General features: G+C 40.4%; 2 protein-coding genes across 2 annotated transcripts; one reads left to right on the top strand and one right to left on the bottom strand.

Moving 5' to 3' along the window:
- The first annotated feature begins 875 nt into the window (after window positions 1-875).
- LOC101752599 (protein usf) lies at window positions 876-6,452 on the top strand. The gene is made up of 5 exons (XM_004968822.4): window positions 876-1,084; window positions 3,534-3,676; window positions 3,815-3,944; window positions 5,088-5,279; window positions 5,978-6,452. Exons 1-5 carry the CDS (start codon window positions 911-913, stop codon window positions 6,188-6,190), a joined length of 852 nt encoding a protein of 283 aa, XP_004968879.1. The 5' UTR covers window positions 876-910; the 3' UTR covers window positions 6,191-6,452.
- Window positions 6,453-8,203: 1,751 nt separating this feature from the next.
- On the bottom strand, window positions 8,204-22,194 carry LOC101778559. Its single transcript, XM_022826671.1, has 14 exons — window positions 22,120-22,194; window positions 19,867-20,379; window positions 18,964-19,769; window positions 18,664-18,837; window positions 17,901-18,298; window positions 17,387-17,642; window positions 17,084-17,300; window positions 15,626-15,972; window positions 14,913-15,443; window positions 12,645-13,824; window positions 12,211-12,564; window positions 11,806-12,043; window positions 8,891-11,265; window positions 8,204-8,482 (listed from the first exon to the last, which is right to left on the bottom strand). Exons 1-13 carry the CDS (start codon window positions 22,192-22,194, stop codon window positions 9,020-9,022), a joined length of 7,335 nt encoding a protein of 2,444 aa, XP_022682406.1. The 3' UTR covers window positions 8,204-8,482; window positions 8,891-9,019.
- Window positions 22,195-22,440: the final 246 nt, after the last annotated feature.

Below are 22,440 nucleotides of genomic sequence, written 5' to 3'. Positions count from 1 at the left end.
GCGGAAGCAGAAGCCTGCCATGATGGACTGCGGATGGCGCTTATGGGGGGAGGATCTAGGTGGGTGATAGTGGAATCGGATTCGTTCCAGCTTGTATCGCTGTGGAAGAATCGGGGGCAGCAACGTCGGAGATCACAGTCATTTTGGAGGAGATGGTGACGTCAATGCTTTCCTTCAGCTTTGTTCACGTCAGAAGATCGGCCAATGTCGCAGCTCATCTATGTGCCAAACATGCATCTATGTGCCAAACATGCAGCTCCTAGCCGTAGTCTCTTGTGGCATAATTAGCCACCTAGCTTTCTTTTATCTTCACTACAAAGTGATTGTAATTCGTCTGGTTAACGAATGAAAGCTATGTTTCCAAAACAAAGTACTTTGTTTTACCAAAGCTGTTGGGATGCTCTAACCAAACCACAACTCTAACCAAACCACAACAGCGTAATCTCATGTGGCCGAGAGAGAAGAAAAGAGAGAGAGGGAAATGGTCGCGGGATCCGTCGACCGTCTCATCCCGTTCTGCAAGGTGCTAGCAGGGCCAGCATGATAAGGAAAGAGTTAAGATGCGTTTGACATGGCTGTGCTACTTATCAAACATGCTCTAAGCATCAAAACTTCATAAGTGGTTGCATAAAAAAAATTCAAAAGTGAACCGGCCGTTGAACCAAACACCATCCCGAATTCCCCTGAGAGCTCCTCTTCCAGTTCCAGCAAGGAAACGGGACACGCACCAACGCCGTCTAGAAACATCACACAGCTGGGCCAAACAAAAGCGTCTGAGACTCCGTCGCATTTCACTTCCCCAAAAAAAGAGAAAAAGAAATGAAAAAGCAAAATTACGGAACTAGCCTGGATTAGGTGCGGGGAGAGCCGGGGAGCATCTCACCAACAAGGGAAGGATTAAGGAAAAGGGATGGCCACAGCGCACCTGCTCCGACGCGCCTCCTCCGCCTTCCTCTCCAGCACCACCGGCCCGTTGCGCCCGCGCTGCCCTCTCCCCGGCCGCCTCCGGCTGCCCCGCGCCGCCATGGCCACCGACTCCTCCGCCGCCCCGTTCCAGAAGATCCAGATCCAGCGCGAGGACACGGTTCGTGGCCCTGCTCCCACTCCCTCCCCTCCCCTGCTCTCTCGCCCGTCTCGCAATCGCAAAACCCGTCGGCTCGGAGGGCTTTTCTAGGGGTTTTCTCCACTTGTATCTGGCTAGCTCTCCGTGCGGATTTGGCTCGCATTTCGCGTCGATTGAGAGGGTTTAGCTCCCGTTCGCACCGATTTTCAATCGTTTCCCCCCGGATTAATAAGAGGTTTCGAGCTTCGTCCGATACCTTACGAAGACGAAATCGTGATAATTGAATATCCAGTGTACGGACGCTGCTCGTGGAACGCGGCCAGATGGTTTTTGATTCGTAATATGTTTGTTTTGGTTTTGTTTCTATGATTCTTCTTTTCTCTTTTCCTTTTCTCTTCACCTTTGGCTTTTGTTTTACCTCTCGGATGTTCTGCTTTCCCTCTTTGTATTTGTTCACTCTGCTTTCTCTTTCCTTTTATTTATCACACACGGAGGCCCCAGATGACATTTTGTTAACAAATGGACAAGAATCAACCACTGCCAAGGGCAATTTATTTTTACCTTATTGGCCGCTGTTTATATAGGCTTGTAAACGTTTATCAGCTTATATCAGTATTGGAATTGTCAATGTTTGGAATTATCAATGTTTGTTTGTCTAGTTATTTCTTTATTGCATATACTATGATAGAACGTTTAAGTGCAGGAATGATTTAGTATTAACTAAAAAGATCCAAATATGAATTGTGAGAGTTTGGGGAGGTAGGATGTCAGTCAGATAAATAGGACAGAATATTATAGCAAGCATTTTTTTCTTATTTACATGTGCAGTGGGTTTGCAGTTTTGTGCCTAGTTGTACCAGAAAGTTGGGTGCATTAAAATAATGCTAGATAACTGATTCTTTAGCTTTCCTCAGACTATGTTGGAGAAATATCGATTGGTATGTTTTCAAGTAATAACTATATAAGTTACCCTGATAAGCAATAGAGCCAATTCCTTTAGTGCCACAGAAATTTTGATGAGTTCCTTTTGTGCCATAAACTTTTTCGAACTTCCCTCGGTGCCATTGAATCTATGATTTATCCCCTCAATGCCATTCCATCCATGTTTCCATCCAAGTGCTGTTAAGAGTGGTTGTGAAAGACAATTTTGCCCCTCCTCTCTCTTTCCCTCTTTTCTCTCGGCGGCGGCCTGGGCAGGGGGCGCGGGCGAGCGGCGGGGGACTGGCAGGGTGCGTCTGGGCAAGCTGACGGTCAAGGCGGCCGCACTGGCCGCGACGCGGCAGGGTCGGGCGAGCTGCGCGCTGTGGGGCTGTGGGTGAGCGAGCGGCCAACGGAGCTGTGGGCGAGGGAGCGGCAAGCGGTTCAAGGTTCGAGCTGCGCAGGGAGCAGGTGCCGGCCATCTCCACGCATGGGATGTGGTGCTTGGTGGTTTGGAAAAATTTAAAGATTCTTGTTGTTGCTGCTTGCCTGCACCTGCTCGATTGGAGAAATTTTATGCAGAACATGGCGAGAGAAGTATTGTGGTGGCTAGTGCTTTAGTTGGAGCTGCAACAAGAAACGGCAAAAACGAACATTCGTTGTTCGTATTGAGTTGCATGCACCAACCAATTCAACCCAAAAGCTTAAGCTGATGGGGATAGGTGGGCAATTTACTTATACTCCAACAGTTCGCACGTACTCCAGCTAAATTTGCTTGCCGCCGTGCCACTTGCTCTCTGGCAAAGCTCACCCACGCTGCTCGTCGCTTGGCTGCAAGCGCTTGCTCCTGGGCACAGCTTGCTGCTCGCGGGCGCTGGCGGCTGGCATGCCGCCCGAGCTCTCCTGCAGCCCTGCAGCCTGCCGCTTGTCGACAGCCGCACCCCCTCGCCCAGCTCGGCGGCATCACAGCTCTGCGCGCTGGCCATAACATTCCCTCTCTAGCCAGGCTGTGCCGCGCCACTCGCTCGCGGGCAGAGCTTGCTTGAGCGTCTCGTTGCTCGGCTGCCCGCACAGCTCGCTCCCACCGCTCGCCGGTCCTGGGCACAGCTCGCCATGGGATCTCCAGTGAGGAGTGAAGGAGATGAGGAGTAGAGAGGAAAAAAGGAGAGAGAGATGAGACAGAGAAGTAATGGCAGGTGGGCCCTGACTCGGGAGGGGTAAAATCATCTTTTCCAATCATACTTAACAGCACATGGATGGAAAAATGGATGGAATGTCACTGAGGGGATAAATTTTAGATTCAATGGCACTGAAGGAACTTCATAAAATTTTGTGGTACTGAGGGAAGCCATATAAATTTTGATGGCACTGAGGGAATTGACTCTAAACAATAACTGCATAGCAGAATATATATGATCACCAAAAGCGTAAATCAAGTAGTGCAGCCATTACTGAAAATTACAGGCGTGATGCGGTTTTGTTAATTACTATGAATATGATATCCTGCCTTTGATCTGTCAACTCAGATTCTAATGCTGCCGTCTGTCTGTAGAGTTTTGATGCCTACGTTGTTGGCAAAGAAAATGCTCCTGGAATTGTGGTTTTGCAAGAGTGGTGGGGAGTAGATTATGAGATAAAGAATCATGCAGTCCACATTTCCCAACTTGGTGGTGGATACAGAGCACTCATTCCAGAGTAAGATCATGTCCTTTGTTGCTTTGTGTTTAATTGCTTCGGTATAGAATTGGCGCTTCATAAGATGCCCACACTTCGTAGTAAGATTGTTATTCTGCCAAGCACTGCATTTCTTGATGTCATTTTTTCCCTTCTCAGTTTGTACCGTGGGAAAGTTGCTCTGGATGTTGCTGAGGCACAGCATCTGATGGAAGGTCTGGACTGGCAGGGTGCAGTTAAGGACATTCAGGCTTCAGTTAAATGGCTCAAGTCAAATGGGTCACCCAAGGTAGAACCTTTCGTCTTTGTTCTTGTTTGGTCATTTGTATATGCATCCAAATTTTTAGACAATCTAAGTAACTGGAAATTTAATTAACTGTTCTTAATCTGTTGCAAATTTATTGTGAGTACCATACTAGTGTCCTTTTCTTGTGAAGGAATCATCATTGGCTGTCCTATGGTATTGAACACCAGTGCACTGGATAAATTAATAATTCATTGGTATTGCAATTTACACAGCTCTTCTGCATGTTTTTTTGTAAGGTTTTGAACTCATTTGTTTTTTGCTCTATCTTAATGGGCAAAACACAGCTCTTCTTTTTGTTCAATGGAAAAGGTGTGAAAGACTGGATGAGTGACAGTAGCATGTTTGTTTGAGGTTTTGAATTCTGTTTTTGCTCTATCTTTATGGGAAAGATACATAACTTATCATTTTGTTCAACAAAAAGGTGTAAAACAATGGATGAATGACAGTAGATGTAGATTAGTCATACAATTACAGGCTTGGCCATCCAGAGGTCCTATGTTGTCTCCATATCTTCCGTTAAGCCTTTTTGGGATCGCATCCAGTTAATCAATGACTTTTGGATTGATGAATATTGTCAAGATCACAAGTTGAAGTTTGCAATGATATTAATGTGCATAAAAAGAAAAATCAGTAGCTCTGAACTCATAATGAGTAAATTTAAACTTCTTTTCTTTTCAAGATGTTTATTGCTCCTGAAAACTATGAAATTCGTAATCCTATTTGTCTGCATGGAGAAACAGTTAAAGTTTTTGAATAAATTGCTGAGGAATAAGCTATGTTCTTCATATTTTGACTTGGGCATTATGCTGTACTGTCTGAATCACTAGTGGATCATCCCTGATTAATGTGTCACAAATTGCCTAGCAGTAGTAAGGATTCAAAGGAAAAGTTACCGACTAGTAAGGAAAAAAAATAATGATGAAATTTGATCGAGCAGATTAAACTTGTCTGAATAAATTAAACTCTCGCTGAATATCCTACAAGCCAAAAAGCACTTATTCTATGGAGTAGTCTTATATATTAGTACAAAAGTATAACATCCTTCCATATGCTCGGTTGGAATCAATGCAGGTAATCAATAGCTTAATGATAAGTTGATAACATTTTCATCTTTTCTACAATTAGGTTGGTGTTACTGGCTATTGCATGGGAGGTGCTTTATCAATTGCAAGTGGAGTTTTAGTCCCAGAGGTTGATGCTGTTGTTGCTTTCTATGGGACACCATCTTCTGAGCTTGCCGACCCTTGTAAGGCTAAGGCTCCTATCCAGGCCCATTTTGGGGAGCATGACAGTTTTGTTGGATTTTCGGATGTCACTGTAAGGCTATCCTTCACATGTTACTTATCTCTCTTGTTATGGTATATGGCAAATCCATAATGTTTGCTTTCTGATTTTGTTTTTCAAGCATGCTTTTCACTGATTGATACTGCTAGTTAGCCCTTACTGTTATCTTTACTAAGACACTGCCCAAGTTCTTTTTAGTTTACAAGGTAGGTTATCATGTGCCAAATGTTGATGAGCTGGTTGCGACATGGGGCTTGTCCTGATCCCATGTAGGACCTTGCAGCTGACCATAACATGTGTATAATAGGATCATGACTGCAATGCTAAAATGATTCAACCTACATAATGCCTGTCAGTCTGTCACTACAAGAGCAATGCGAACCAGGTTTCACAAATCGGTTTTTTGTTACTGTCCTAGACCCAAGCTGGAGCAAGGAATTACCATTTTAGTCTTTCTCACTGTTCCATATGTTTTAGCCTTTTTCTTTATGTATATACTTTTCTGGCCAGAATGAAGTTAATGTTTCTAACGTTATGTCACTATATTTGGCATTGCTGGATGACTATATGTCTTAGTGAACAAGTGTAAACATGACTGCACATGATAGTATCCACATCTATAAATCTGGGTGCTCTCAATTTATTAATGTTCAAATAAACAAAAATACAAGAATACATATTCCGTGTATATTGGATAGAAAATCTAACACTGCTCTTACATGATGTTTTAGGCGGCCAAGTCCCTGGAGGAGAAGCTCAAGTCTTCCGGGGTACCATATGAAGTCCACATATACCCTGGATGTTCGCATGCCTTCATGAACACTTCGCCGGAGGCCCTCAAGCGGAAGAAGGGAATGGGTCTGACTGATGAGAACCAGGAAGCCGTCGACCTGGCCTGGTCTCGCTTCTCTGCTTGGATGGGTCGTTTCCTCGGATCTGCTTGAGCCCATTCCCCACTTCATGTGCTGTGTGATTAGGTGTGAGTCGGTGCCATGAATAAAATGTTCAGATCCAGGTTGCTGTATCCAAACCATACAAACGGACTGGGTTGTACGGCGCTCTGGATTTGGTTGTCTTCTGCAGTTTATGGTTGAACTGTGGTGTCATTTTGTGATTTCTGTGGATGGATGCATATTGTGCAATATTTGGAATACGTTCGTGGGCTCCAGCAGCGATTAAGGCAACTTTACTGCTGAGCTCGAAGTACATCCTAGTCAAATACGCTGAATCGTTCTCTCGTTCAATCGTTCTAAGTTCGTGAGACTCTCTGCAGTCTAAGGCCTCTGGATGAAGTCCATCGTCGACATCAACCTCAACTGAGACGTTGGCAAATTTAACCTGCTTATCAACTCCACAAGGGTAACTAATATGAAAAGTCGATAGCTTGATTCAACGGCCACACAGTAACCCCTATGGAGTAAAAACCAACAACGTTGCAAAGTACCCGTCTCGAGCAGGATGTCTGCGCGGCTCTGGATACTTTGAACCCACACTATTCCGTCAGAGTATGTCATAGCCTCACAGGTATTGCCTACTCCCTGCCATTTATGTAACTCTCTCAGCTAGAGCGTGAACATCGATATTTTCTCCTAATTGTTTTATTATCTCTTCTCGAACACGCTTACACATGTTAATGTCATTATTGGACTTTCAAATGTCTGTTTATTTCAATTTTGCTTATACTAGGCTTTGTTTGGAGCTCCGGACTAAAAATTACTCCGATGTTTGGATGCTAATTAAGACGATTAAACATGAGATAACTACAAAACTAATTGCAACTAATTGTATAAGTCACAGCTAATTGATGAGTAGAATCCATGGATCCTAATTAGACCATGATTAGCCCATGTTCACTGTAGCACAACACGAGCTAATTAGTCTCATAGACTAATTAGGATCAATGGGTTCTACTCGTCAATTAGCCATTACTAATTAGCCATTACTTATGTAATTAATTTCTCTATTAGTTCATATTTAATTGTCTTAATTGGCATCAAAACATTGGAGTAACTTTTAGCCAGAAGGTTCCAAACAAGACCTAAGTTCAACTGTACGGGAGATTTTGGGCTAACCAAGTAAAGAGCCAAGCAAAATTTTGTCCACGGCCAAATATAGAGCAACGCCAAAATTTGGCTAAAGTATTGGTGTTTGGATTGCTACCAAGTAAATGATGAAAAATTCACTTGTGTGTGACAAATTACACGTGGATCATACATCTCATTAATCTTTTAAGCTTCAAAATATATTTAATATGGACCTTGAATCATAGATTTGATTGCAAAAAATAAGATAGTGCAAATGGATTGCAAATTAGGTCCATGATTTAGGAGAAAAAATCAATTATTTGTAGATTGATTACCAAAAAAACAAAGATAAATGCTTCCAGTCTGATGGAGCCACGTCTAGGTTACCATTTTGTCAGCCAGCATTCTGCCGATGAATTTAATTGCTCTAGCAAGGTTTGGCCGCCCAAAGAATTTCCATGATAGTGCCAAAGTTTGGCCTCAAACCAAGCATGCCCATGTACATTTTCACCTTCAAAATTCCATATCAATTAACACGTGTGAAAATCTACCATTTTTATTTTGAAGATTCAACATTTAATGAGTAACAATCATTCAAGCGATGTGTAATTTTGATTTGAAGATTCTTTATGATTATAATTTTATTTAAGGGGTTTTGCGGTCATGCCCCTACTTTGAAGATTAATGGCGATTTTGCCTCATTTTCCCCACCTTTGCGATTTTGCCCCTACTCCACAAACAACACTTAAGGTGCCAAATGAGTGAGAAAAAATAAGTTTACCCATATGAAGTTTGCCCCTACTTTTCTTAGTACTATGTGATTTTCCCCTATTTTGATCTTAAACACTTGGACGGATTTAAAAAGAATTTTGTGGACCAAACTAATCAAATTAGCATATCCGAGCAAACACAACTTTGAGAACACAACCTGCATATATCAACTGAGCCCACACCACATACATTCATCCTATCATAAGTCCACACCATGGCATCATCGGGACATGCTGCCGTATCCGAGCAAACTAAACTTTTGAGAAAATCATAACACAACCTGCATATATCAACTGAGCCCACACCACATACATGCATCCTATCATATAAGTCCTACACCACGGCATCATCGGGACAGGCTGCCGCGCGAAAAAGATCCCATGACTAACAAGGTAACTTCCGTCATCCTCACTGTCCATTCGTTGAGGCGGCAATGAGTATCTGTTATCAATTCAAGAGGCAGTTTGTTAACAATTAACGACTCCACACTGTGTTTGCACCAGATTTCCAACCCTACTTTTCTTCTAGTCACTGAAAATTGCTGTTCTCTAATAGTTGCAATCAATAAATTTAAATTATGGCATCCATACATGTTCAGATTGATCATATGTAGGTGCAGCATATAGATCCGTATCAAAAGGTACTTCAATAATATTATACTTAAGTTTTGAGCATATATTTCAATAGAAATCGATGGTCAAAGTTACTATATTGGAGACTACAGACATGCCCAAAATGCTCATTATTTTTGACCCTAGGAACTAACGAAAATATGATGTTAATGTAAAATATGATGCTAACGAAAATATGATGCTAACGAAAAATATAAAACAAACGTGTTTAACCCACCTGATTGCACTTGCTGACTAGATATACATCAATCTTCTCCAAAAAGCAATGTTAATGTCACTTAAGCACACGCCACATGTACTGCTGATCGTGCATTGGATCATTGCTGTACCGTCACTTAAGCACACATCACCTGTACTGCAGATGCTTCTCAGCAGTTCTCAACTCCATGACGCTAACAATGCAAGCAATCAAGTCATTGCAGATTATAGATCCTTCAGGCAAGCCCATTAGGGCCAGATGATTTCCCATTGCTGTAAGCCCATCAATGAAAACAGTCATTAAGCCGCTGACAGTGCAAGATCTCATTTTTATTGTGTGCTGGATCTTTTCAGAGAAATCCTGATGTAAGACATTGAGAACTCCATGCCTCAATAGGAAATCTGAAACCTCCAAAACATCACCCAGATGATGAATTATAGAATTCATATACATCACTGTGACTAATCTGAGAAGAATAGGAAGACAGATACAAGCTGAAGTCTTGTATATCCATTTGTGGAGTATGGATCTTTTCAATAGAAGATTCTTAATCAAAGCAATAACGGACCATTGTTCAGGTTTGTATACATCCGAAGAATATTCTAGGTCCAAATCCTGGCAGGAAGTCTGGCATCCACCAAGATATTTCTTTACCATCTCAACAAATAGAGACTTAATGTATGAGGAAGCCCATAAACTGAACCATTGCATGAGGTAACCATAGCACACTGGAGAATTATAGTCCACTTCAAATATCCACATTGTAATGGAAATGGAACAAGGTCTTAGCATGCTCCCCAACCTCAGGAGCAACCTTGCTCCACCACTGCCACCATCAAGGAAGCTCCTCAAAGATTGGAAAAACTGTTCCCATGGGGAATTTCGGTTGAGGTAGGGCATGAAACTCGAAATCATCCTGTCATCTAATCTTCCAGATAGGAGCAGGAGAGTAGTTACTATTCTGAGCTGCTCGCATGTGAACCTCCTATTCAGGAGTGTGGCATTTGTATTTAGAGAGTGAACAAGTAAATCAATTGCTGCTGGCGAGTTGAATATATGTAAGAGACCAAATTTTGTTTCATCCTCAGAATCAAGGAAGACCAATTCAAAAATTAGTCGCTCACTGAGAACTAAGAAGTTCTTGAACTTGCCCTTTTTGTTATGAAGACGCTCATCAAGAATGAAGAAGTCCCTTGACTTGCCTACTTTTTTTGGCTGACTGAACTTTGTCTCTGTGAAGAAATTTGCGGTCTCGTATATTGCAAGAACAATTAGCCCCTGGACATATGGATGTACTGCTTGCTTTGAAGAAATTGTGGCAAGAGATTCCAGTTTTTCTAGTACTCTGATACCAATTGTGTACAATTCATTGGTCCAATAATTCTTAATATGTAAATCATCAACGTTAGCATTCAGTCTACACCTATTTCTGCCCTGCCGCAAAGAGACTCTGCTTGTTTGAGATGGCACTTTTTGCGATAACACTTCCAGCACCATTGATTTCCAGCTATTCCAAATACATATCAGACTTTCAGGTGATATCTGGTTACTGGATAGTGTGTCATGTAAACATTTTACATTTTCCAAGGCCGGGGATGATTCAAAATTATAAACAGAGGATGTGAACACAAGGTGGATGTCTAGAATTGAGCGGACTGCACAAAGATTCACCCAAAGAATTCCCTTTTTACTACCTGCAGGCAGGTTCTTTGACAAGTTAGCCAGAGATTTACGTGGGTCAAATAATGCACCTGCTTCCAAAGAGGCAGAACAGTAAAAATTTGACACCCTCTGCACAATGTCTCTTGCTTTCTTCAGCAATTGGTCCTTGCCGACATGTCCTTTGTGGCACCTCCTTTTGGCATGCGTATTCCACAAGCTATTCATTATGACATGGAGGATAATGAGCTGTGTCATATTCCCGAAGTTAATTGTATCCTCCCATACTAAGACACTTCCTATAAGTTCTGCAGCACCTGCAGCTTCACTGAAATTACCCATTTCCACCTCAAAACTTAAAAACTCATTGAAAAGAGTCCTAGAAGTTAAGAATTCCCAGACGTTATCTACGGAGCCAAAAACCTTGACAAATTTCATCATATGCTTTATGTCTTTGCGATGAAAATAGTATGAAGCACAAGCCTCAAGATACCTGTTTCTGGTGTCATTAAGCTCTGAGTTAGGTCCATCAAATGAAGCTGTCTCCTCGAGTTGATGTACAAATTTCAGACCAATATCAAATAGTTCTCCTTTCAGACATGTTGAGAAGCACTTGGTGTAACATTTAGCCTTAAAGTATGCATTAGCTGCCTCCAACCAGCACTGAGCCATAGCAAAGCATTCCCCAGCATCTTCAAGCCTTGAAGAACCGCATTTTTCCAGATACATCAAACCTGTATGTCAACGTAAGAAAAAGATCTATGTCATATATGTTTTCCAATAAAGCGATGGCATATTCTATAAAGGTCCAACAAAAATATTTGTACACCTACTAAGATAGATTACTATGTCTTGATTTTTGATCATAAGGAACAACCAATTATGAGATCAAAAGTTCAGAAGTGACATTCTAGGAATGCAAGCAGTCAGATATTCTAACTTCGTCCAACATCAAAATGGTAACCAATACTCTCTCTCTGGGTCAATATGGATATTGTTTTCAAGTTAGGCACAAGAACTAAGGAGATAGACCAAACGACCATCTTGCCCTCATTTGATCCTTTGTAAAGTGTGACTATTTATTGATTCACGTGTCAGCTCTTAGGTGACTGGGAAATGAGACATGCATGACAAAACAAGTTAGTTGAGGAGAAGACTTGAAAAATAGACTAAAGCTGCCTAGAAGTTAAACATCTATTCTGCAGATAGTAGAAGGGGTTAAAAGGACATATATTTCGAACAGGAGGGAGAATTATTGTAGCAATAAGACCAACCTGCTTTCTTGAAGTCCCTTGATTTGATAAGACAACTGGCAGCTTTCTCATGCATGCCGATAGAATCATAGATTTCAGCTGCCTCAACAAAAAATTTCTGGGCCCTCCGCCAATTGCCCGAAACAAGACACCCACCATTAGCTACATGGTCAGCTGCTCTTGCCCATTTCTCTCTGTGTTCATCACCAGCCTTTTGGAAGCACATTGAGGCCATTCCGAATTGCCTCTCATTGAAAAGCTGCAAGGGGGAAAGAAAGTGATTCAGTTAACAATTCTCAGTAGACTAACACATGAGTTAAGCCCAGAATTCTGGTGCCAGAAAACTGGAATGCATGTGCCAAACTGCCAACTCAAAACAGGCTTCCTCTATGTTCCTGTCTCAGAAACCAAACAAATGTTACTAACCTTGATGCCTCGTAGCCTCCAGTCATCTGTGCTGCTTTTTTTCTCCATTTCTTCAGAACGTAAAGAATTGAGTTGCCTAACTTGTACCAAGCGCAACTTTTTCCAGTAATCAAATATTGGATGGCATGAATCATTTTTGTCTTCACATATCCAAAGCCTTTGCCTTGTTCGTGTAACAGCAACGTAGAGCTGCTTCAGCTCTGAGCAAAGAAGAAAGTGCTTGTTTCCATCAAATTTGGGATACGATATTTTTTCAGGTAATGCAATAGTACCATTTTCCTTCATGTATCCATAGATTACTCTCCATTTGTTTCTTAAAGGAGATGAACTGAAAAGGTTATAGATCAGTACATCCTGCACAAAATGTTACTTCAGTTTCAGGAAAGCAGTTTCAAGAAATTCAGTAAATCAGCGTACAACGGATTGCGCTGTACCTCAAACTCGAGGCCTTTGGACTCAAGAATAGTCAAAACAAGTGCTTGATTCCCCACAAGACCAACTACTTGTTCCTTTGCAGCATCGTCCCGAACCAAAATAACTTGATCGGCACCAAAATTAATCCTCTCTCTATGCTGATTTTCCTTTCCTCTAAAAATAGTTATCAGAGTATTCTCACCATTATTGGACTCAAGTAGCACAGGACCTTCTCCATGTACAAGGCTAGTTTCTGGGTTTAACTTGTCTACTGACATTGGGAAATAGTAGCACAAAAGGTCCATTATGCTTTGAGCCAACAAAAGAATACCACAATGTGTGCGGAAGTTTTGCCTAAGCTGGAACCTATCACTGAGATTAAGTTCTTTTTCATGTTTCACTTTTGAGAGAAACTCTGCATAGAAGAAAGAACGGATATCCTCGAATCTGAAATCAATACCTCTAGCTATTGTTTGGGCAGTGTCACCCGCAAAAATGAAACCCTCCTTGAAGTTAGAGCATACATACTTGAGTAGTGCTATTTGGTTCATGCTCAAATCCTGAACCTCATCTATGTAAATAAAATCCAACATATCACCATTGTAGCCGCCGGTGCTTAGACGGCTGTGAAGGCTATTGACAAAATCAGAAAGATCAAATTCCCTAGCAATACACTTCTCTTTCTCATAGCAAATGTAAATGTCGTATATCTTATCCCTAATCTCAGCACTCAAAGATGGAAATCTTCGATCATAAAACATGATGTAATCCTTCTTTTCAAGTTTTCCATCAGAAGACTTGACAGCTTGACGTCCACCTTTTATATGAGAAATTATTTGTGTAAAAACAGTGGATGGATCGAGATTTTTAGTCAGCTTTGCATTGAAATGAGGCCAATAAGAATGGGAGAACTTTTCATAGTCAACCTCCTTTGTTTCAATATAAGCTTGCAATGTACGATACTGTAGCTTTCCACCCTCAATGCAAGTTCTCAATTCACCATGAAATCTATCAAAAAATGAAGTACTCATTGTTCCATCAAGCATCATCAAGAATTTTCGGAATGTGATAACAATAGGATAGTTCTTCTGAGGTATGTTACGAAATTTGTCAGGTATGTTATTAAATTCTTCAAGTTCATCATTGATATCATACATTGTTAGGCTGCTTGGATGGACAGATAAGTCGTCAGAGGCAAATCTGTAAACAAATATGAAGAGAAGGCATTAGAACTAAATATTAACACAAACCCTAAAGCACTAATAACTAAAGATTTTAATGTGGCCTGAAAGTTAATTGATTTAGTTTTGATGGGTCACCAAGTCAGGGTTCTAAATATTTCATGAGAACTGCTGCAGTACTCCTTCCTAAAAAATAGCACAAATCCTAAAGAATTAATAAGCAATTGGACAAACTATTAGTGATTTTAATTAGTGATACTACTAGCCTGGCCCTGACCTTGACCAGCCCAACTCAACTGAATCCCTTGTGATTAAATCAAGTACACAGGTGCTCTGTTCCATTTGGTGGCACATTTCTTTGCTTAAGTAAATAATGGTGGCGTCTAGCCTCTTGGCGCTACACTCGGCTGCTGGCTTGTTACATAAGCCACCACTACCCCAATGGAAGTTATGGCCACCTAAATGGAGAAGAGGCCACCTGCCTCCAGTATAGGTAAAACGGGCATGAATCCTAGCGTGCGGCCCCGGGGAGCTGAACTGTGACACTGACGCGGCAGTCGGCACCATTCTGCATGCCACGAAACAACTGCCATTCTCCACATGAATCTTCTCGATTACATGGTAAGGATTTTGAGATGGGCTGGGCAATTGGTAAGCGCTAGCAGTGCTGGGCTTAGGTAGTATCTAAAAGTGAATAACTACTATGACTTAATTAATTATGGGGCTTTGGGATTTGCACTTCTCATATTTCATAATTGGGTCATAGACACCTACTCCCTCTGTCCCGCAAAGAGCGTCCCTTTAGTTCTGTCCTAAGTCAAATCATCTTATGTTTGACAAGTTCATATAAAAGTATATCAATGCGTCTAGCAAGTTTCATTAGATTCATTATGAAATATATTTTTATAGCATACCTATTTAGTGTTATAAATATTGATAATTTTCATTGTAAACTTGGTCAAACTTAAAATAGTTTGACTTAGAACAAAACTAAAAGGACATCTTTGCGGGGCAGAGGGAGTACTTGCATAGAATGTAGTATAAAAACATTTTTTTCGGTGTAGAACCACGTGGAGAACAAGCAAAATATTATGCAAGTAACTTTACCTTTTAAGCTTGGAAATATGACTCTTTACAGCCGAGCATAATTTTGGGCTTACTGTGAGAAAAATTTGCCTTACAAAATCTTGTTCAGTCTTCATATCCCCAAGTGCTATATGGTTATTGTTGTCATTCATACCAGATAAATCGTCTTCCTCAAACTTTAGGCCTTGGTATGCAATCAAAGATTGCTGTTCCTTTTGGATCAGCTTCATAGTTAACACAGTTGTTTTCCCTGTGCCTGATCTCCCGAGTATAAAACTACTGCATGGGAACTGTATTATCTCATTTTCTTCTTCCGTTAGTTCAAAGGGGATATCAACTTTAGACCCATCAGCAGCAACAAGTAAATGCTTTGCTACTCCAGATGATAATGAGTAGAATTTCATAAGCAAAAAGCTCTCACTAACTTTTGAGTGATCCAGAGCATGTGACACATCCACATGATCACCAGCTTCCTGAGTCTCAACTTGGCAATCCTTCTTAAGGCGGGTAACATCATGCCCAGCTCTCCATACCATAGGCAGTTCCCACTTTCTGTCACATAAAATTAAAGTAAATAAGATAATCAGAACAGAAGTTTCATACATACCAAAAGTATCCGGAAGTAAATCATCTGTAAGTGGATAAGTGTTTGCAAGAATATATTATAGAAAACCCTTGGTGTCAATATCCATAAACGAAATACTTTACTACGTCAGTGTTACAACAGAACATACCCTTCCATGTGAACTCTTCTGCAGTGTTCCATGTAATCATCACTGTACATTGAAAATAAATTTTGAAGCCGTTGGTTGATTCTTTCAATATGTTCCAATGTCACTAAGTCCCATATTCTTATTATCTGAAAAAGTCTTGCACCCTTTTCCAAATCGGTAGTCCAGACAAGGTAGAGGTCTCTGACCTTGTATACTTTCACAAGACCAAATTCATCAGTCATGCCTACATTCATGAATTTGCTCCGCCAACCACATCCAAGCCCCACAAGTTTTTGTAGCACCTCCCATCGGAGCTTTGCTGATTTTAATTTCATGAAAGCATTTTTAAACTCACTGCTGAAAATGATCTGCTATGTTAAGCAAAACACTGATTAGATCAAAACATCAAAATGGTGTACCCGAAAAGTAGCAATTATAAATTCATCAAGGTCAATTTGTTTAATTGAAGATTAGCATGATTTTGATTAGTCAACAGCATTGATAAAGAGAAGTTATACGGAATCAAGATAATTTTTTTCAGATCCAACAAAATTGCTCAAATTTGAAATTTAGCTACCAGTTTTACATATATTCATAATTTTGAATTAATATAGCGATTTCCTTTCATTTATGACCATATGATAAATTTGGCTCAATATCCTTGGGAGACATTTGCTAATTAACTTATCGCTAGGAACAAGTTAATCTTAGATGTTAACAAATGGTAACTAAAGCTAGTGAGTACTCTGGCTACAATTAAGGATTGCTTGGGTATCAACAAGTCACCAAAAACACACCTTTGACCACTACACTTTGTTGCAATATATCTATAAAGTATAAGTATACCATTATGAAACTACTTTTAAGATAAAGTTACTCCTATTATTTTCAAATATTCAAACTTGACAAAAAAAGAGAAATTTTTAACCAAGGTTTAAAATGATTAACCAATGGCAACTCAAAACAACACTTATTTTTCATTGATGGGAGTAGCATTGTCATGGGGGTGTCAGCCAGGGGGCCAGTCCTCCCTCACGTTAGGATTTGTTAGGCTTGGTTAAGGGATAGGATCATTAGGAGATAAGGTTGTTCGGATTTGGTAGAAGCCAGCTCCATATAATAAGAGGCACGCAGTCACTTGGAATCAATCAAGAAGGAAGAAAATAAAGCTCCCGCTAATCTAGTTTTTCTCCAAGTCGACTCTGTCCGGCTATCTTCCCAGCAGTGTTTACCCTAATGAACTAGGATCATAACAAGAATTCTAACTCACACATGTGTATGATGTAAAGCATCCCTTCATCAAGCTACAGGTAAGAACTTTTAGTCTACCTTACCCCCAGGAGTGTAAGAGAACTAAATCTAAATCCTAACTAAACAAATGAAACATCAATTCCTGTGACACAAGTATTTCAGCCAACTAAATTATCTCAAGCCAAGTAAGACCTACTTCAGGAGTAATAGACTAACAGACATTCTTACCTTCCATTTAGTATTGCAAAAGGCTGCAGAATCAAAATTAAGTAGACCACCAAGTTGATCAAGCTCAGCCTTTACTTTCAAAACCAACTTAGCCAAGGCTGCATTGTCAGTGGCATTGATAAGACATTCACGTTGTTTAGCATCATGAACTAGAGCTGCCCAGATTGTCCCACTTTTAGATAGTATATTTGCATTTCCAAGAATCCACAAACAATGCCTGCAGTAATGGTAGCCGTAATCAATGGATAAAAAGATTAAACCAGAGACAAATTCAGGAAGACTAGACAAAAGGCAGTGGCACACCTTGCTCTTGTAAGGGCAACGTTTGTTCTGTGGTTATCAGAAAGAAATCCAATATTACCTTTTGAATTGGATCTAACTGTTGACAGTATGATTATATCATCCTCTTCACCTTGGAACCCATCAATGGATGTTACCCGTACATTAAAATTAACACATTTATCATATTTTGTACCTAGTCTAGCTTTAATAGCATTCACTTGAGAATTATATGGTGACACCACGCCAATTGTAATCTTTCCCATGGTATTTTGCCAAGCTGCAACCATAAAAGAGGAAATAATGAAGTAATCCTCTGATGGTATCAAGTTTTTGCCAAGTAAGTAACACCACAAAGATTGTTTAAGTAAAATTAACACAGATAAGTCAATGAACAAATAATCTATTTTTGATATATGCAGTGTTACTGTGATAACTGGTGCATTGTCTGTACATCAAAGAATTGGATGTAATCAGGATTCACAATGCATCAAGACAAGGTATAAAAGTAACAGAACATAAAGTCCTAAGTACATACATTTGAAGACTGATTGGATCAGTTGCAGAACAACAGCAACTTCAACCATATTCCACCAACTGCTTCCACTAAATTCCCTCTCTTCCTTTCCATCAACTATATTTATAAAAGTGTAAGTTCCAAAAGGGAGGTCTAAATAATCCTTGCTGTATGTGGGGGACTTGACATTTGAACTATCAATTATCATCCTGTCATAAAACCGAGCATTTGGAAATAAACTGATACAAGGATTCATACGGTATTGAATATTCAAAAGATGCTTTTCAAAACCCAACAAAGCGAGTCTCTTGAATAAGCTCACACCAAGTCCAGCTTCTTTGCAAACCTGGTAGTAAAGAGAGAAAATATGAATAAAAATATGGAGAGCAGCAAGCAAAAAAAGTAGGATGCATGCTGTACTCGAATTAGCAATTCAAACAGGCCTTCAGTTCATATCCGGAATAAAAAAGTTCGGGTGCTTTGTATGGCGTGTGCTTCTTTAGTGGCTGGTGGACCTGTTGTTTTGCTCTTTTTTGTTTTTTTCTCTATAAATAATACTCGCTCTTAATTGAAAGGTAGAGCTCCTGCCATGTTCGTTCAAATTTTTTTGCTGTACTCAAATTTCAACGGCCCACAGAACTTGACAATGTGATATCTTGCAATAACATAAGAGTATTATTAAGGAATATATGTGCTAAAGCAGAGTAAATGAGTTGAATGGAAAAAAATACAAATATGAATGCCATTTCAAAACATTGCATGGTTTTTGTGTTCAAGATGAAACATTACACGGCTTTGAACAATAGGTTGCAACTGACAGTCATCTCCAACCAGGATAGCATGTCTCAACCCATGAAGGCGTAGTGGAATTACTGATTCGCATTCTCGAACTTGAGCAGCCTCATCAATGACTAAAACATCAACTGGATTAGTCTCCATGTTATGCAAGTGGTAAGAACTTGAGACAGTGCAAAAAATAAGCGTTGCGTTGTGTATGCAATAGTTCCTAATCCAACAACTTCCTACATCAACAGGTAAATCAAATGAGCTCTGAAGGAATTTCAATTTTTCAAGGCATCTGAACCTTGCTTCAACCCAGTCCTTGGCAAAAGATATGGGCTTTGAGGACCCAATTTTCTCAGCAGAAGCAGATAGAAAATAAAACCTTCTCTTGGTACAGCCATAACTAAAATCTTCACAGGACAAAAGATCACACATTGTTTTCAACAGGTGCAATAGATCCAATATGTTGCTCACAACTTCTGAGGAAAAACACTTTCTGGGAAGATGAATCCATAGATTCAGTATGCACTCCTTTACATCGTTTGCTACAGCACAAAACTGCTTATAAAAATCCAGTAAGCACAAAGGATCATTGTAGTTCTCAAGTAGAGATAACACTGAATTTATTCTGTGTTTCCATCCAGATGATGATGAAAAGCATTTGACAAGTTCATTCACACGATAATCCAAGAGAACTTCCTGAACCTCCTCCGTGATGTCCATTTTATACTTGTTTCCAAATAATACAATGTCTCCAAGGGAACATGGTAAACCATCTGTATCAGCATGTCCATTCAAATCCTTCAAAGCTTGCAGGTATTGATGACAAACTCCAACAACAGATATGTTTGTTGGCGAACACATAAGTGTTCTGCACTTTAAACTTTTCAAAGCCCAGAGTGTAGTGCTTACTGTTTTTGTCTTCCCTGTGCCTGGTGGACCCCATATAAGTTTCACAAGGTTGGAATGCTTACAACGCACAGCTGAAATGATCGTTATCACTGCATGCAGTTGTGATTGATTAAGTCTCGTTTGTCTCAGTTTCTCAATTAAATATGGCATCAAGTCTCCCACTTGCATCGCACAGAGTCCACAGCTATTGCCATCCTGCAATAGAGTCATCAGAAAGAAAGTAAAATGCTTGCATCCAACATATGCTAGTGATATGTAAAACAAAATATGTGTTGAAAACAAGAACCCTTACCATATTTTTGGGAGATAACATTGACTTAATTATGGTGAAGTTATTGTTCATCCCTTTCTGAGAGAAAATTACATTCCATATCCGTAGTTTTGTCATGATATTTGTAGCAAACACTGCATACTTGAATTTTGTTTTATTCTGTTCTGTAACAACATCCCTCAGAACCTTGATCCTCAATTCTTTCTGATGCTGAACATCAGTGGGAACCACCATTACCAAACTAGCACCATCATATATCAAGTCCTCAGTTACTTCAGGTTTAAAGCTTGACAAAATCAATATATCTCCATTTCTTGGCACATAATTGTCACTCATATAGCCCACATCCACATCCATGTTGTACAGTAACTTTGAATCTCCTACTGCCTCCATAGAAATTATTTCTGAATAAGGAGATTTATGGATTGCTTCCAGGGATATGCCCAATTGCGACCGGGTCTCCTCTACCAAAGGTGCAATGAATGATTTGAAATAATGATCAACTGAATTGAACTCATAAGGAATTTTCTCCACCTGTCGGAAGAAAATCATACATGTAAGCAACAGCATATGGAAAAATATTGGTGTGCCTTTTAGAAAAGAACGGCCCAAAGCAATGAAAAAGCACATGAAATTACTTACTAGCAAGTCACTTTCCACTTATATTTCATCTCATTGTATAAAAAAGAGGTTTGAGTATTGTTTAAATCAGGGGCAGGTTGGGGCCTAGAGCCACTAAGGCTGTGGCCCTAAGCATGGCCCAAAACAACCCAGTACCCTATGTTAAATTTTTACGGCCCAATCATTTCCCTTGTGGTGTGGCCCTGGTCGTGCAGATTGCAGACCGATGTGCCGAGCCCAGCAGAGCAAATGGCAAAGGGCTCTCGGCCTCGCCTCTCCGCTATCTCACGTCTCCCTCTCTGCTCTCCTTCTCGTCATCGCATCCTGACGCCAAACAGCACACACTGTGCAGGTCTCACCAAATCGATTCACAGCGTGGTGTGACCCCAATCCAATCCTCCTGCACCTCGATTGTGGGGCGTGCACTATGCCCTGTGCGGGAGTGCCAGTGCGGTGTCACCGCATTGGCGCGCTGCTGCCTGCTGGTGTGCGGGCGTGCCACAGTGCAGGAGAGCAGCCAGCAGTGCTGCACTGCATTTTTTGCATCTGTGCAGCTGTAGCAGTTCAGAGTTTGTCTCTATCCTTCTAAATTCCCCACCATACATTCAGTACCTCAGTAATCTAGCTAGATAGTTCAAAAAAGACACAAAAATTTTGGATTGGTTTATCGCCTCATGAATTAACCTTTTATTTTTCTTGTTGCTAGTGTCATGGTTGAAAGATCCTTCTCGACTGAAAATTATGAATTATCAGGACATAGTTGACTAGTTGAGAGATAAGATGGGGAATGAATTTTTTTTTGCATGCATTAATGATGAAGACATTTTATACCTCCAGCTAGTACTAGTACTAATTAGGCATTCTTTTGTAGGACTTCATGTTTTTATCAAATTGTGGTACAATTATGTGTGGAATTGACATTTCATACAAATTTTGTAGTTTGTGTGTTGCTTTTGATATGTGCTATCAGTATGTGACGCAGTTTAGATGGTTTGGGCACTTAGATGGTGGCCCTAGGCATGCGGAATCAGCAGCTCACTGGTTTAAATAGTGTTGAGTCATGAGCTCAAGCAAATGCACAGTTTAATGATAACTGCAAATCCTAGAACATAGTTGAAATGGGAACTGAGCATAATCCTGTATAAAATCAAATCTGTAATTATTAGGACTGTGTTGTAAATACAATTTTGTTCAGAAATGTTATCAATGAAACCTTGGGCTCATAAAAAACGGAAATTCGGATAAAAAACCAAAATTTTCAGTTTAGGATTAGGAATTTGACTTAGCATCATAAATCTTTTCAAATATGACGTATAAGATAAGTTCATAATAAAATCAAAACTAAATAAAACTCTGAACGGGATTATCTATATTAATTAAATACACATGTAAAAAATAAACTTTTGAAACTACTCCATTCAAGCCATAATAAAGGTATCGGACTTCATCAATCTCATTCTCACCTAATACCGTTGTGCTGGAAGAAAATAGTGTAACTGGAAAAAACAAGATGCTATATCCACGAGAGCCTAAATATACGTAACTAGTCCCCAAGTAAAACGAGCACGAACAGCGAAACATCATCAAGTTTGAGCACAATACAACTGTTTGAGACTTTTGAGTGCAAGCGGAGGACCCAAGAATTGAAACCACCTGTTGCTCGCCTCCCAGTATTTCTTGGATCGACCAAGAAAGCACCACATCGCTGAGGTCTTCTGCCTCCTCCATGACACCCGGCATGCACAAGTGTAGAAGCTTGCGGCTTTGCCCCCCTCCTCTCTATCTCTTTCTCATCTGGTGCGAACTGCGAAGGAATGGAGCTTGAGAAGCAGGAGGGGAAGAGTTTAAGAAGCGTCAGGGGAGGGAGTCGGACGGAGAACTGATGAGTCGTGGAGCGGTTTTTCCGATGAAATGGGATTGGTTGGGTTATTTCGTGGGGGAGGTGGAAGGACAGACGACCCGCGAAGGGAAGAG

This window comes from Setaria italica, chromosome V (assembly GCF_000263155.2).
Source record: "Setaria italica strain Yugu1 chromosome V, Setaria_italica_v2.0, whole genome shotgun sequence".
NCBI classification, from domain to species: Eukaryota; Viridiplantae; Streptophyta; class Magnoliopsida; order Poales; family Poaceae; genus Setaria; species Setaria italica.
Note: the sequence above shows the minus strand (reverse complement) of the source record. Positions and strands in the feature narration are given on the sequence as shown.